The sequence below is a fragment of the Bombus pyrosoma genome, linkage group LG11 (genome assembly GCF_014825855.1).
Source record: "Bombus pyrosoma isolate SC7728 linkage group LG11, ASM1482585v1, whole genome shotgun sequence".
NCBI lineage: Eukaryota > Metazoa > Arthropoda > Insecta > Hymenoptera > Apidae > Bombus > Bombus pyrosoma.
The window spans coordinates 1,145,285-1,159,073 of NC_057780.1; the positions used below are offsets into that span (position 1 = coordinate 1,145,285).

Genomic DNA, 13,789 nt, shown 5'->3' on the forward strand with positions numbered 1-13,789 from the left:
TTATTATGTGTGTGTGTGTGTGTGTGTGTATATATATATATATATATAGATACATATATGGAGAGAAATTTATCTTATCTAAAACAATGAATACATTCTAATAAAGCATTTCACGACGTGCGTAACGAGATAATTTATTACATATATTTACGAACATCAGTGGCAAAAAGAAATAAATAAAATGTAACTTTACATATAAGGTAATAAACTGAGTGAATTTTAATATCTGTAAACAATTTTACTTTAAATTAATATTCTTTCTTTCTTTCTCTTGTCTCTTAGTATTTATTATGTTGTAAATAAAAAATAATGAAATATGCTTGAAATATTCTATTTTTTCTTATGTATTTATGTTAAGGATTTAAAGGTTACATGGCGTGACGTTGACTTGAGTCAGCCACACATATATATATATATGTGAGCAAATGAGCGTATCTTTATTTTTGAATTATATCGATTACAAGAGTATGAACGAAGATCATACCAATAAAAATAGAGTAAGGGAGAAAAGGAATTATCAACCATAAAAATGACCGATTACATAGAGGAATATCTTGCTAACAGTTTATATCACAGTCACATCATGGAAGAAACCAGTAATAAAATATGAAATTGTTTGGTTAATTCGTACGTTTTGACATAGCTACTTTTTCACGTTTGATTCATTTATTACAGATATTTCACTTTTTTCACTCGTTACTGAAGATGGTGTACCAATTAGAAAATTATTTGTCAGTAACTTAGCAGGGAGGGTTTGTATATATATTTTTAACATTACAATGTTTTCCTGAAATATACAAATCAGTGTATCTCAAATCTAACAACAGGCTGTTTCTTTTTTAGACATCATTTAAAGATCTTATAAAATTATTTTCCAAGTATGGAAATGTTGAAAGTTGCTTCTTACGAAGAAATCAAGGAAACACTAACTATGCATTCATTACGTTTAACAGTGTAGAAGCAGCCGCAAGGTAAACTTCAATTCCAATAAACATGAAGATGAAATTACAAGTAAGAGGATTATAGTTTTGATGATATACGGTGATTCGTAGTGCTAGATATGATGAAAGAATAAGATTACACAACAGAGATTTAAGAGTCTTGCCAGCTGATTCGTGGCATCAACCAGATAACATAGAAAATCGATGTTATAACATAAAAGATAAATCAAAATCTAACAAAATATCAAATGACATTGTATATAATTTTGATTACACACAAGATGGCATTACAGATACTAATATTCAAACATTAAATGACGATTGTTTAATACACATTTTTCTTCAATTGCCAATTATAGATAGAGTTAGAATAGAAAGAGGTAAGCACATACATTTTTTTATAATATTATTATTGTTTTAAATTGTATTTTAATACTTAAATTTTATTTATATGTAGTTAGTTAGTGTATATATTATACACAAAGTAAATACAAAATTTTTTCAATAATTATAGTGTGCAAAAGATGGAAAGCATTAAGTCAAGAGTCCTGGAGTAGTGTAAAAAGACTGGATTTGTCTATGTGGGGCTTATCTGGCTTAAATCAAAGAGAAATTAGTACATCAGCCATTCGCAAAGTATTACTGCGATGTGGTTCATATTTAAACGAAATAAATCTGTCCATAGTACCATATCCTTTACGTCAGAGTACAGCAACTATTGTTGCGAAACTGTGTCCTAACTTACAAAGAATAGATATTACTGGTCTTGTAGTTTCTACATCTGGTATCAATTCATTAATCAATAATTGTCACGACATTACAAAATTTAGTCTTGGTTCTACCACTTACGTTTGTGATCTGGATCTACAAAAATTATTTAAAATGAATCCAAAGTTGCGATATTTTAAAGCGTATAACAGTAAAATAAACGGGCGGTGTTTACTGTATTTGCCATTAGAAGCAATGGAAGAAATTGTCTTAGAATATTGTATCTGTCTTCAAGAACATCTGTTAGCACAAGTAAACTTCTCAGTTTTTTTTATTTACCTCTTAACCGTTTGAGTCCCAGGGGTCATTGAAAAAACAGGGTCGAAAAATGCCGAATAGCACTCGTCACGTCTGTTACTTTATGAAATACATCTATATTATTATATATGGGTACTATTAGTTTATAAATATTTCAAGTTTTGTTCAATAAAAATTATTGAGAAGATAACAATGAAATATAAAATACAGTCAGTCGTCCGTAGCGTTCAAATGTGCTGGGACTTTTCGACACAAAATCTAAACAGCGCGATCGCGTTGCTTGGGACTCAAACGGTTAAAAATTTTGATTTTAACAAACAATGTCTACTTTTCAGGCATTTGCGAAATTACAAAACTTGAAATCACTTACGATGAATAGATGTATTGATATATCTGGTAACGTTATCCAGGCTATCGGTACAAATTGTACAAATTTAAAAGCATTAGAAGTTTCCTGTATTTCGTTTTTATTACAATCGAAAGATATGTTACATATTGCGCAATTGACTAATCTTGAAGTGCTGAAAATCAGTATGAATGCGTTAGTCACAGACGAATTTTTTTCTAATTTGGCATCAAAATGCCTGCGACTCAAATATCTAGACATTGCTGGTAAGTCAAATATCATTTGAAAATAATTTACGTGTAATACACATAATTTTTTATCTGTTGCAGAATGTTTGCTCGTTACAGATATTAGTATAGCCGCTGTAACAGCTTTACCCAAATTAGAAGTATTAATAATCAACTACTTAGGATTAGTAACCGATATAAATTTACAAGATACGTGCAACTTAAAACAGCTAGAATGTCGGGCTTGCAAATTTACAGATAAAACAATGATTAATTTTCTTGAATACGCGCCACAGTTGGAATTACTAGATCTATCAGGATGTCGGAATATTACGAATGAAACGCTAAAAGAAGCTGCCACGATTACGGTTAATCGAACTAACAACACCATTTTGAAAGTATTTGTCGGCGGAACTTCAGTAGATCTTAGTACATTTGATAAGGTATCACCGTTTCTGCAAATAGTAAATATAGATCTATCTAAGAGAGAAGTAAAGGTAGAGAACTCCACCTCAATCTAAATCAGAATACTGTGTATTATAGCGACGTGCTCAAATTAATGTTAATAAAAACGAAATTTATTACTTTGCATTTAGTGAGACAAATTAATATTTTCATATACGTAGTGTATATTTTATTTCTAATATTCGGATTTCAATGTATAAAGAGTATGCTTCAATGTAGGATAAATTTATTCTTTGAATAATTACAACATTTAGACAGTGAATCGATACAGCGGCAATTATTATGCACAAATTTGCAACAAGGAATATCCATATATTCTGAGTAAGTGCCAGAAGTAATTATCCTTTTGACAATTAAAATTCGCTGTTCGGTGAATAGAATCTTTTTATGGTTGTATGTTAATAATATCTTACATAATTTTCTTAACAGGATTTATCGAAAAATGTTTCTTTCTGTTTACGATATATCACGAAATATAGTAAATAGGATAACGCACATTGCTATAGGACATATAAACATAATATGAAAGATCAGTTCTTGAGCGTCTTACGCTTAGGCACAAAGTGGATATTCCCACTGTGCTTGCAAACATCACAATACGCTCGTAGTACACTCCGATATTTTTTTAAGCCAAATCGGAAAAAGGCTAACACCTAAACTGGCGATCGCACATGTAAAAAAGTAATGGCTAAGCAAACATGAATATCTATGGGGTTGATATACTATAACTAGAACCTCCATACATATATATAACGGATCTTTCTCATTATTCTCAATTAATAATTTCATTACGATACTTTCGATAGGAAACAAAAATCGTAACGTATAACATTTACATACAATAGAATAAGAATGCTTATAATATTGTTATACTATGTACATATAGACATTTTTTATCGGCACATTACAATGATAAGCAACTATGTCTACTGGATTGTACAATATTAAACATTTGTCTATTATTATGGACCAAATATTGTTTGACTAAGAGAAACAACTGATAATTCGTAACAAAAAGAATTATTGATTTCTACGTTTGTAGTATTTTGATTGAACGCTTTGTTTGAATAAAGATTCAAGAAATTTCAACCTTTTTCAAATTGTTTCCCTTAATCATAGATACAATAAAAATTATTAACACCTTTTAATTACATGTAATTGTTGAAGTATGTGTAAATACGAAGATAGCCAGACAGTGGCTCTGAATCTTTCAAACACAGTTCGCAAAAATTGCACAAGAAAGACTTGATTCACAGCTATACAGTACATACAGTCATGTATGTTCGTTATCGTGTGAACACATGGACGCGCATCAAAGTTATGTTGTTAATTTCACCTACGAAGTGTAACGTCTCAGACCGCGATATATGTGAGAAAATACGATAAACTTACGTGTTTTTAAAAAGATATGGATCTAACATGCACTGTTGAGAGAAGAGATAAAATATTTAAAAAGGTATTTGTTTATCGTTTTTTAATATGTCTTCCTTATGATTTGAAAATCTCACATTGGTTGATGTTTAATAAAATAGTATTTCATAATTATTGTAACCATATTATACAATGATTATAATAAATATTATGGTTGATGATACAATCTTTATATAACGGTATTTTAAATACATTATCATTATTATTATTATCGTGAAAGATTTAGAACTTTTTAAAACAATAGAAATACAAAAGTTTTCATCAATTTGTTGAAATACTATTTTATTTAGCTGTAATTTGAAATTTTGTTCAATCGCGGACCGATGTTTCATAGTATTCTCACAATGACTAAATAAAAGTTCTTTTTCAATGGTGTGAATAATGCTCTACGAATGTCAGGTACAAATGTTATACTAGTAACTTGTTCTCTAGTTAACACTTCTCTCTTCAAATTATGTCTTCATAAATCCGATGCCCATATGTATCCTAATATCATCATAGGAAACACAACTTGCCCATGAGTGTACAATAAACGTTAAACTTATAAGGATAATTGTTTATCTTACATACTTTCAACAGAATCATAAGATAAAGGTACGAAATACCCGGAAAACGAAATAAGGATCAAGCACAGTGACGCGTTGCATGCAAATATGTCAATATAATATTTCTGTACTTCACGATAATCGTATATACATTAAAAATGATTATATTATTCAACCATGTTCTAACGCGATTGTTATCGCGACTTCAAAATCAGACTGTAACGTACGATGAAAAATAATTTAATATCAAACAAAAATTCGGCACTTTACGTAAAATACATTCTGATACAATTAATAACTAAAAGCTTACAACATTTAAATCACTAAACACGATTATTTAAAAAGGAATAAATCAGTGATACGTATATCGAAACCTATATTAATACTCTTAAGTTCTACTCGGTAAATGCTGTCGCTCAAACGGTTTACGAATATTTGAGCAATATTATATAAAATATAGTAAAAGAAAGAACTACCATAAATTCTAGTAAATAAGTCTGTTTTTAAAATCGCGAGAGATTTTCGTTTCATGAATTATTAGAATGCTAAAAAAGAGAAAGAAATGAAATTTATGAACGTCACTGTTTATATTAATCTAACGAAAAGAAACGAAAATTTACTTAAGAGTACTGAACGCGTATATAGGTAGTCAAGTATGTAAGAGTGACATTTATTCAGGATTGTACGTTCGCCAAACGGGTTGGAGTAGTTGGTTGTAGATCCATTGTACGACATACCCAACCAGCGATATCTACATTTTCAGATTCAGCTTTCTTTATCCATTCGTGGTTCTAAGAATTAAAAGAAAGAGCAATTTAGGAAAGACAAAAGAACAATAATTGTTTCATTTAAATAGACAGCCATGTGAAATAAAACACATACCATTAACGTTTTTAAATCTGCTCTTTCAGCGGGATTTTTCTTCAAGCAACGATCCACAAAATCTGTAAAAGCATCACTGAAGATACCAGCAGGCAATTTTGGTGGTGGTTCATTTACAATATAATCCAACAATTCAAATATAGCCATTGGTCTTGGGCTACCTGAATCTATAAAAAATATAAAAAAATAAAATGTATAAAACATTCCATATAATAGATACAAAAAAAAAAAAAAAAAAGATAGTAAACTAACTGTGTCCAGGTGATTGCGTTGTTGGAGTAGAAGCATTATTTGTAGCAACATTCTCCACAGGTGGTTGACCTGGTGGAGAGCTGAATATCGCAGCTAAAGTTTTTTCATCAGGAGGTGGAATTGGATACATTCCAATTGCCATTTCCACAAGTGATAATCCTAGGGACCAAATATCACTTTGTACAGAGTAATGTGTGCCTTGTAATCTCTCTGGCTAAAAATGCAAATATTTATATCAAACATTTTAAGGTGGAACTACAGAAAAGCTACCTCATCTTCAATTTCAATAATTTTGAGATATGTCACATAAATCAACATTTTGAACAACCTTTTTCTATACATATAACTGACGGTCTTGCTTATCGTCCGAGATATTCACAGCAAACTTTTGGTACCATAACATTGAATTCTGCCTATAGGTTGTGAGTCTGAGATTCTAAGGTTTTTCAATAGCATGGAATAATAACAAGTTAGTTATGAAAATAATAGACGAATAAACAATTGATATTATTTTACTTAAGCATTGCCGATCTCTTTACGACGTTGAAAGGTCTAACCCAAACCCAATACATTGATGATATTCATTTTTAATTGAGTTATAAATTATAACAGACATATCTTACAGCGTCGTATATGCAGTTGTGCATGAGGCTTTAAGCTCACCCAACTCTCGTTTATAAACAGAAGGTAAGATGCCAGCGACCGGCAACCATTACTGACACATACGCTGACATACAGCTATAGGTAGAATTCACGCAATGGTACTGACAGGTTTTTACGAAATATCTCGAAAAGTAAGCGAGATCGCCGGTTATACGTATAGGAAAAAGTTGTTCAAAATGTTGAGTTTTACAACCTATGCAAAAGTCATTAAAATCAGAGATGAGATAGCTTGTCTGCAGTTTCACATATTTTAATATTCCTTATATATGCATGATATTTATTAAAATTAAAGAGAATAATGCAATTATAACTATATAAACTCTTACCGACATATAACTTCTCGTTCCAACAAACGAATTAGCCATGGAATCAATCAATTGCCCGGAGACACCAAAATCACAAATTTTTATTTCTCCAGCACTATTTACCAAGATATTGCTTGGTTTTACGTCCCGATGCATAATTGCATGTTTATCTCGCAAATAGCTCAAACCTTTTAAAACCTGTGACAGAAAACAAAATTGTAATCAACAAGTAGAACAAGGAGGCCATGAAAATGTCTGCCATTAAAAAAGCTGAATTCTGAAAAAAAAGAAAAGGAAAAAAAAACAGATTTTGCAGAAGTACAATATCATTATACCTAATGTGGTGAATTTTATATATTTCGAGATGTTCCATGCAGCAAATAAGGTTCTAAAAAAATCACCTAGTCAAATCAGTAAGAAAAAGCTTACTGATGAAGAAATCAGAGAACTTCAACAAGAATTGACAACACAAGATCATATGATTCCTTTGGAAGAGTTATGTAAGAAATTAAATACCAATGTAGTTACTGGTCTAACTAAAGAAGAAGCAACCAAAGTTCTTCTTGAAGTGGGTTCAAATGCTCTGACACCACCAAAAGTAATTCCGGAATATATCAAACTTATAAAGTGTATGTTTCATGGATTCGCTGGTTTGTTGTGGGTCTGTTCATTATTATGCTATATTTTGTATGGAATTAGCATGGCAACAGAAGGTGAGGGTGGTGGCACAGAATGGTTAGGACTTATTATCATGCTAATCTGCCTATTTTCTGGTTTTTGCTCGTATATACAGGAGAGCAAAAATACAAAGGTAAACAAATCACTCGTTGTTATACTGCGGATGTTTATGCATTTACAGCAAGTTTAATCATGTTAAAATGCACAGAATGCATATAACGTAAAAAACATCCAAAGTATGATATTAATGAATCTTTTTCTATAATATCTTACAGGTGATGGAATCTTTTCAAAAAATGGTTCCAACTTTTGCTATGGTAATACGGGAAGGTGTTAGAATGCGGATTCCAGCTGAAGACATAGTCCCAGGCGATTTAGTGGAAATTAAAACTGGGGATAAAATACCAGGCGATATCAGAATTATCGAATGTCGAGGACTTCGAGTCGAAAATTCGAGTATCACTGGTGAAAGCGAACCAGTACCTCGTACAGACTATCCTACCGACGAGAATCCCTTAGAATCCTCTAATGTTGCCTTCTTTTCCTCTTTTGCTGTGGATGGCACTGGCGTTGGGATTGTAATGACTACTGGTGACCAAACAATGATAGGTCGTCTTGCTGGACTTACAACATACCTTGAAAAATCCGAAACGCCAATAGCCAAAGAGATCAAACATTTTGTTCAAATAATCATCACTATTGCTGTATTATTTGGGGTATTATTCTTTGGCTTATCATTGTTACTTACTCCCAACATAGTGAAAGCATCCACTTATTTACTTGGCATCATCATAGCCAACGTGCCAGAAGTTTTATTGGTAACTGTTACTACAAGTTTGACATTAACAGCCCAGAAAATGGCTAATAAGAATTGTTTGGTTAAGAATTTAGAAGCAGTGGAGACATTAGGATCCACATCGATTATATGTTCAGATAAGACAGGAACTCTTACACAAAACAGGATGACCGTGTCCAATTTATGGGTTGGCTTCACCAGATATAATTGTCCCCCTGATCAGATGTTAGGTATTGAAAAAACTTTACTAATGGAGAAACCAGCTTTCCGAGTGATACTCAAGAATGCCACCCTTTGTTTGCGGGCAGAATTCATCACTGAATCTGTCTTATTGAAACCAATCGAGGAACGAAATGTGATTGGTGATGCTTCTGAAACAGGTATCCTCAAATTCTGTGAGCACATCCACTCAACAGGGCCATTCCGAGATATGTATCCAAAAGTTGCAGAAATTCCTTTTAGCTCTATAAATAAGTATCACATGTCGATACACAGAGACAGCAATGGATATATTATAATCCTGAAAGGTGCTCCAGAGGTGATCTTGGAGAAGTGCACTCACATACTGACCACGGAAGGAGAAACAAAAGAAATGACACCATTAGACCACTCAACATGTCGACAAGCTTGTGAAGAATTAGGCTACCTGGGTGAACGTGTGTTAGCGTACTGTGATCTTCATCTGCCCAATTATACTTATGGTCTAGACTATGAGTTTAACACTGATTCTCCAAGTTCATACAATTTTCCTAATGAAGGTTACAGATTCGTTGGATTAATAAGTCTCTTAGATCCACCAAGACCAGCTGTTCCTGAAGCTGTGAGAAAATGTCGCACAGCTGGTATCAAAGTGATCATGGTAACGGGCGACCATCCGGTAACTGCAATGGCTATAGCGAAAAAGGTCGGTATAATAAGTGAAGGACACGAAACTAGGTACGAGCGTAAGTTAATACAGAGCAAATCGTATTCTCAAATAACCAATTCTGACGAACACGCGACTATCATTACCGGTTGCGAATTACGGAATATGGACACTATAGAATTAGATGACCTTATAAAGAAGTACCAAGAGATTGTTTTCGCAAGAACATCTCCGCAACAAAAACTGTATATTGTGGAAAGTTGCCAGCGATTGGGTGAAATTGTCGCAGTGACTGGCGATGGTGTAAATGATTCACCAGCATTAAGAAAAGCAGATATTGGCGTGGCTATGGGTATTACTGGTTCTGACGTAGCGAAAAATGCAGCCGATATGATCCTGATGGACGATAACTTTGCATCGATCGTGACTGGTATTGAAGAAGGTAGATTGATATTTGACAATCTCAAGAAATCCATCGTTTACACTTTGACGTCTAGTGTGCCTGAAATGTTGCCAATGTTGAGCAGTATTCTATTCGTCATTCCTTTACCCTTTATTCTTGAGATGATCCTCTGCATAGATATAGGAACGGATTTACTTCCTGCTATAGCATTAGCATATGAAAAAGCCGAATCCGATATCATGTATCGGCCACCGAGGAATCCTCAATATGATCAACTTGTAAACAAACGTTTAATATCTGTAGCCTATGGTCAGATTGGAATGACTCAATCTTTAGCTGCATTTTACACTTTTTTCCTAATTCTTATGTTAAATGGATTTTTACCTGATCGTTTGCTAGGATTAAGATTAGATTGGGAAAATAAGTCAATAAACGACTTGCAAGATTCTTATGGTCAAACTTGGACCTATGATACTAGAATGGATTTATTAAATGAAGCTCGTACCGGATATTTCTTAACTATCGTTATAACACAACTTATAGATTTGATAATGTGCAAAACGAGAGTTAACTCGATTCTACAGCAAGGAATGGATAATTGGTTTTTAAATTTTGCCTTCATTTTCGAAATTATCTTAACTGGTATATTGCTATATGTGCCAGGAACTGAGAAGATATTTAAAACCATGCCATTGAGTTCTTATTGGTACTGGCCATGTCTACCACTTGGTGCATTTCTTTGGATATATGACGAATTAAGAAGACTATGTATTCGGAAGATTCCTGGTGGAATTATAGAACAGGAAACTTACTACTGAATATTTGCTTAAAGTTCATAACTAATGTTGAAGTAATTCAATTAATGATGTCATGGTTTTGTTTATGCTATCAATAAGTATAAAAGCTAAAATTGTATCCTTAAGCAAAATAGGGTGGAATAACGAAGAGTGAGTGTACTTACTGCTGAAGTAATTGTGCTTAATATAGGTTCTGGAATTCTTCCAGCTTTTTTCAGTATTAAATCTAATGAACCACCATCCATATATTCCATACATATACTAATTTCTCCATCACTATAACAGGCGAAATATTTTATATTTAATGTAAATATGTTAATGTGTTGAATATGTTAACTTTGTAGGTAATTACTATATTAGATAAAAACGTCATACCTGTAGAAAGCACCATAGAAGCCAACTATGTGTGCAAAATTGCACTCATGCAGAACTTTCAGTTCTCTAATTATTTGTTTCTTAATGGCAGGTTTGACTTCTAAATGTATTAGCTGAAATTATGATCATTATAATACAATGAATTTCAAGTTGAAGCAAATAAACACATTGAATGTAGATAAGTCACACCTTTCTTGCCATTATAAGTCCATATTTTTTGTGCCTCACTTTCATGACAACGCCGCCATTACCAGCACCAAGTTCTCCGAGCTTTTCAAAATCTTCATCACATAATTCTCCGACCTTTTCTTTTTGACCTAAAAAGCTTTCTAGCCTCTTCTTTTGTTCCTCATCCATTTCTAATTCCTTTAATCTTTCTTGAATGGCATCTATGCTCATCTTTCCCATAACTCCGCTGTAATTGAAATAAATGAAAATTAGCATTTGCATATAAATAAATAAATACAATATTTGTCTTTAATAATAAAAATTTTAATGAAAGAATTAATTACTCTGGAATTACTGGTGGCTCAGAATAAATGGGTAATGGTGGTACTGGTGGGGACGGTGACACAACTGGAACTGGTTCTATCGAACCAGGTGGCAGTGTCAAATTTAACTTGTTTTTTGACATTTGGATTGTAAGGTTGAATAACTATCTTTCACAATTCTTACAAATATTACACTTGTCAATAATGTTATTGTAGATTAAATACAGCTATCTAGTCAATCGAAAATTTTCCTATCGATCGAAAGTTTTCCTAATCGTATTTGTAAATTATAATACATATACAATCATATACGTTCTCATTGTGAATTTCATTCGAAAATTTTGTAAGGAGTAGCCCCAGCTCGAAATGTTGTTAAAGCTGAACTGTCAGTCTCCGATCTGTCAAATTCTTTGTTTAATTAGATTTTTTGGCGAACAACAAAATAATGTATATTTTGTTTAGAAAAATTGTTAATTTAATAACAACAATCACGAAATAGCACAAGTATGCACATTTTTTATAAATATTGTGCAAATAAGAAGAGGTTATACGAATCTTCCCGGGACAACGACAAACACGTATATTACTCGTTTAAAAAGTTCCTAGAAATAAATTATCTAAAAATTGTAATAATTTGACCTGATACAATAAGACTTCAATTAGAATACAGTACTCCTTAATGCCATTAATATCAATGTAAACATATAAATAACCATCCATTAATTATAAATTATTATTTAAAATGTGATTAATTTCCACAATCAAGAATTAAATTATTCAAACATGGAATTATATAAAGTATGTAAAACTTTCAAGTATAATTCAAAATAAAATTATATATTGAAATTATGGTCTAATCTAGCCGCATTTGTATCATATTTAATTAAAATAAAGTAAATAGTATTGTTTATGGTTTTTTTACTCGACATATTTTAGGTTGGTAGTACGTGCGTCACAGGAAATGTCTTTCTAGTTTCTAGTTACACGAGTGATGCTTTTTCCTTTAAAATCGTGCTGTTAAAAGGTATGTATGACCTGTATAATAGCAATTTTGGAATCTGCTTACATCTTCGATTTCATTTTTACAAGTTCATTAAAACCGTGAAATCTCTAAAGACGTGATACCAAATAATAATATTGTGGAAAAAGTGTAACAAAAATATTTGGTAAACGATAATTATCGGAGACCAAATATACGTGATGGCAGGATTAAGTCGCGACAGCTATTGCAAAAGGCCGATGTGAAAAATTATCTTCTGTAATTTCAGAACACGATGGGACGTTACTCTCACGAACCGGTAAATGCAAGCAAATCGTGCAAAGCACGTGGATCGAATCTGCGAGTGCATTTCAAAGTAAATAAAACAACAACTATATTTCAGAAAACTTAACCTCACAGCCTAAGTTGTGTTTACAAAATTCTATACTGGAATGGTTTGTTTTATTTCATAAATTTTCTAGTTGTTTACTCCTATTCTATGTTCTAGAATACGCATGAAACGGCACGTGCTATTAAGAACATGCCCCTGCGAAGGGCGCAGAAATACCTAAAAAACGTTATTGAACACAAGGAGTGTGTACCATTCCGTAGATTTAATGGTGGTGTTGGCAGGTGTGCTCAAGCAAAACAATTCGGTACCACACAAGGTAAATCACAATAAATCATTAATAATTTACTAATTCTTCCTAATACTTAAAATTACTTTTATTATATTTAAATTCAGGTCGTTGGCCCAAAAAGTCAGCAGAATTTTTACTCCAGCTGTTAAAAAATGCTGAGAGTAACGCTGATGCCAGTGGACTAGATCTTGACCGTCTTGTAATCAATCACATTCAAGTGAATCATGCCCCTTGTTTACGTAGAAGAACATACAGAGCTCATGGTCGTATTAACCGTACGTATTTAGAACATTCATTTAAAATATATGCATTTCACAATTTAATCAATAGTTCAGTAAAATTTTGTATGTTTCCATAGCTTACATGAGTTCACCGTGTCACATTGAGGTAATTTTGACCGAGAAAGAAGATTTTGTAGTAAAGAGTCCGGAAGAAGAGCCATCAAAAAAGAAGCTCAGTAAGAAAAAACTCGCCAGACAAAAGGAGAAAATGATGAGAGAATAATTTTAAATATTAGCTCGATATTGAATGTATAATGGAAAAAATGAAAATTACATTGGTCTCTAATTTTTTCACTTCATTTCTATCCTTTTTCATTATCATGTATGTACATTTTTCTTAACAAAGAAATAAATAATTCAGGCCAAATTCTATTGAAATTTAATAATATTTCTATAATAA

General features: G+C 32.2%; 4 protein-coding genes across 6 annotated transcripts; 3 read left to right on the forward strand and 1 right to left on the reverse strand.

Moving 5' to 3' along the window:
• The first annotated feature begins 66 nt into the window (after nucleotides 1–66).
• On the forward strand, nucleotides 67–4,094 carry LOC122573065 (F-box/LRR-repeat protein 7-like). Of its 2 annotated transcripts, XR_006318654.1 has the most exons (9): nucleotides 67–200; nucleotides 359–596; nucleotides 676–752; nucleotides 844–971; nucleotides 1,053–1,321; nucleotides 1,456–1,961; nucleotides 2,303–2,579; nucleotides 2,643–3,326; nucleotides 3,435–4,094. XR_006318654.1 is itself a non-coding variant. In XM_043738991.1 (8 exons), exons 2-8 carry the CDS (start codon nucleotides 530–532, stop codon nucleotides 3,059–3,061), a joined length of 1,743 nt encoding a protein of 580 aa, XP_043594926.1. In that variant the 5' UTR covers nucleotides 67–200; nucleotides 359–529; the 3' UTR covers nucleotides 3,062–4,094. The 2 variants fall into 2 exon arrangements, 1 of the variants encoding a protein (XP_043594926.1); XM_043738991.1 differs by having other exon boundaries at nucleotides 2,643–4,094.
• LOC122573067 (dual specificity mitogen-activated protein kinase kinase dSOR1) lies at nucleotides 3,097–12,261 on the reverse strand. Its single transcript, XM_043738993.1, has 8 exons — nucleotides 11,510–12,261; nucleotides 11,187–11,412; nucleotides 10,998–11,110; nucleotides 10,787–10,898; nucleotides 7,105–7,281; nucleotides 6,116–6,329; nucleotides 5,864–6,030; nucleotides 3,097–5,772 (listed from the first exon to the last, which is right to left on the reverse strand). Exons 1-8 carry the CDS (start codon nucleotides 11,629–11,631, stop codon nucleotides 5,656–5,658), a joined length of 1,248 nt encoding a protein of 415 aa, XP_043594928.1. The 5' UTR covers nucleotides 11,632–12,261; the 3' UTR covers nucleotides 3,097–5,655.
• LOC122573063 (sodium/potassium-transporting ATPase subunit alpha-like) lies at nucleotides 7,291–10,770 on the forward strand. Its single transcript, XM_043738987.1, has 2 exons — nucleotides 7,291–7,894; nucleotides 8,037–10,770. The coding sequence occupies exons 1-2, from the start codon at nucleotides 7,448–7,450 to the stop codon at nucleotides 10,641–10,643; spliced, it is 3,054 nt and encodes a 1,017-aa protein (XP_043594922.1). The 5' UTR covers nucleotides 7,291–7,447; the 3' UTR covers nucleotides 10,644–10,770.
• Nucleotides 12,262–12,468: 207 nt separating the features above from the next.
• Nucleotides 12,469–13,675, forward strand: LOC122573068 (60S ribosomal protein L17). Of its 2 annotated transcripts, XM_043738995.1 has the most exons (5): nucleotides 12,469–12,512; nucleotides 12,757–12,843; nucleotides 12,976–13,135; nucleotides 13,213–13,383; nucleotides 13,467–13,675. In XM_043738995.1, the coding sequence occupies exons 2-5, from the start codon at nucleotides 12,763–12,765 to the stop codon at nucleotides 13,610–13,612; spliced, it is 558 nt and encodes a 185-aa protein (XP_043594930.1). In that variant the 5' UTR covers nucleotides 12,469–12,512; nucleotides 12,757–12,762; the 3' UTR covers nucleotides 13,613–13,675. The 2 variants fall into 2 exon arrangements, with proteins under 2 accessions (XP_043594930.1, XP_043594929.1); XM_043738994.1 differs by lacking the exon at nucleotides 12,469–12,512 and having other exon boundaries at nucleotides 12,533–12,843.
• Nucleotides 13,676–13,789: the final 114 nt, after the last annotated feature.

Coding starts and splice junctions, on each gene's coding strand:
- LOC122573065 (XM_043738991.1), top strand. CDS start 530: ATGACCGATTACATAGAGGAATATCTTGCTAACAGTTTATATCACAGT. Junction 753..843: donor TCAGTAACTTAGCAGGGAGG/GTTTGTATATAT, acceptor TTTCTTTTTTAG/ACATCATTTAAAGATCTTAT. Junction 1,962..2,302: donor AAGAACATCTGTTAGCACAA/GTAAACTTCTCA, acceptor TCTACTTTTCAG/GCATTTGCGAAATTACAAAA.
- LOC122573063 (XM_043738987.1), top strand. CDS start 7,448: ATGTTCCATGCAGCAAATAAGGTTCTAAAAAAATCACCTAGTCAAATC. Junction 7,895..8,036: donor AGGAGAGCAAAAATACAAAG/GTAAACAAATCA, acceptor AATATCTTACAG/GTGATGGAATCTTTTCAAAA.
- LOC122573067 (XM_043738993.1), bottom strand. CDS start 11,631: ATGTCAAAAAACAAGTTAAATTTGACACTGCCACCTGGTTCGATAGAA. Junction 11,111..11,186: donor GACTTATAATGGCAAGAAAG/GTGTGACTTATC, acceptor TCATAATTTCAG/CTAATACATTTAGAAGTCAA. Junction 10,899..10,997: donor TTCTATGGTGCTTTCTACAG/GTATGACGTTTT, acceptor CGCCTGTTATAG/TGATGGAGAAATTAGTATAT.
- LOC122573068 (XM_043738995.1), top strand. CDS start 12,763: ATGGGACGTTACTCTCACGAACCGGTAAATGCAAGCAAATCGTGCAAA. Junction 12,844..12,975: donor ATCTGCGAGTGCATTTCAAA/GTAAATAAAACA, acceptor TCTATGTTCTAG/AATACGCATGAAACGGCACG. Junction 13,136..13,212: donor ACAATTCGGTACCACACAAG/GTAAATCACAAT, acceptor ATTTAAATTCAG/GTCGTTGGCCCAAAAAGTCA.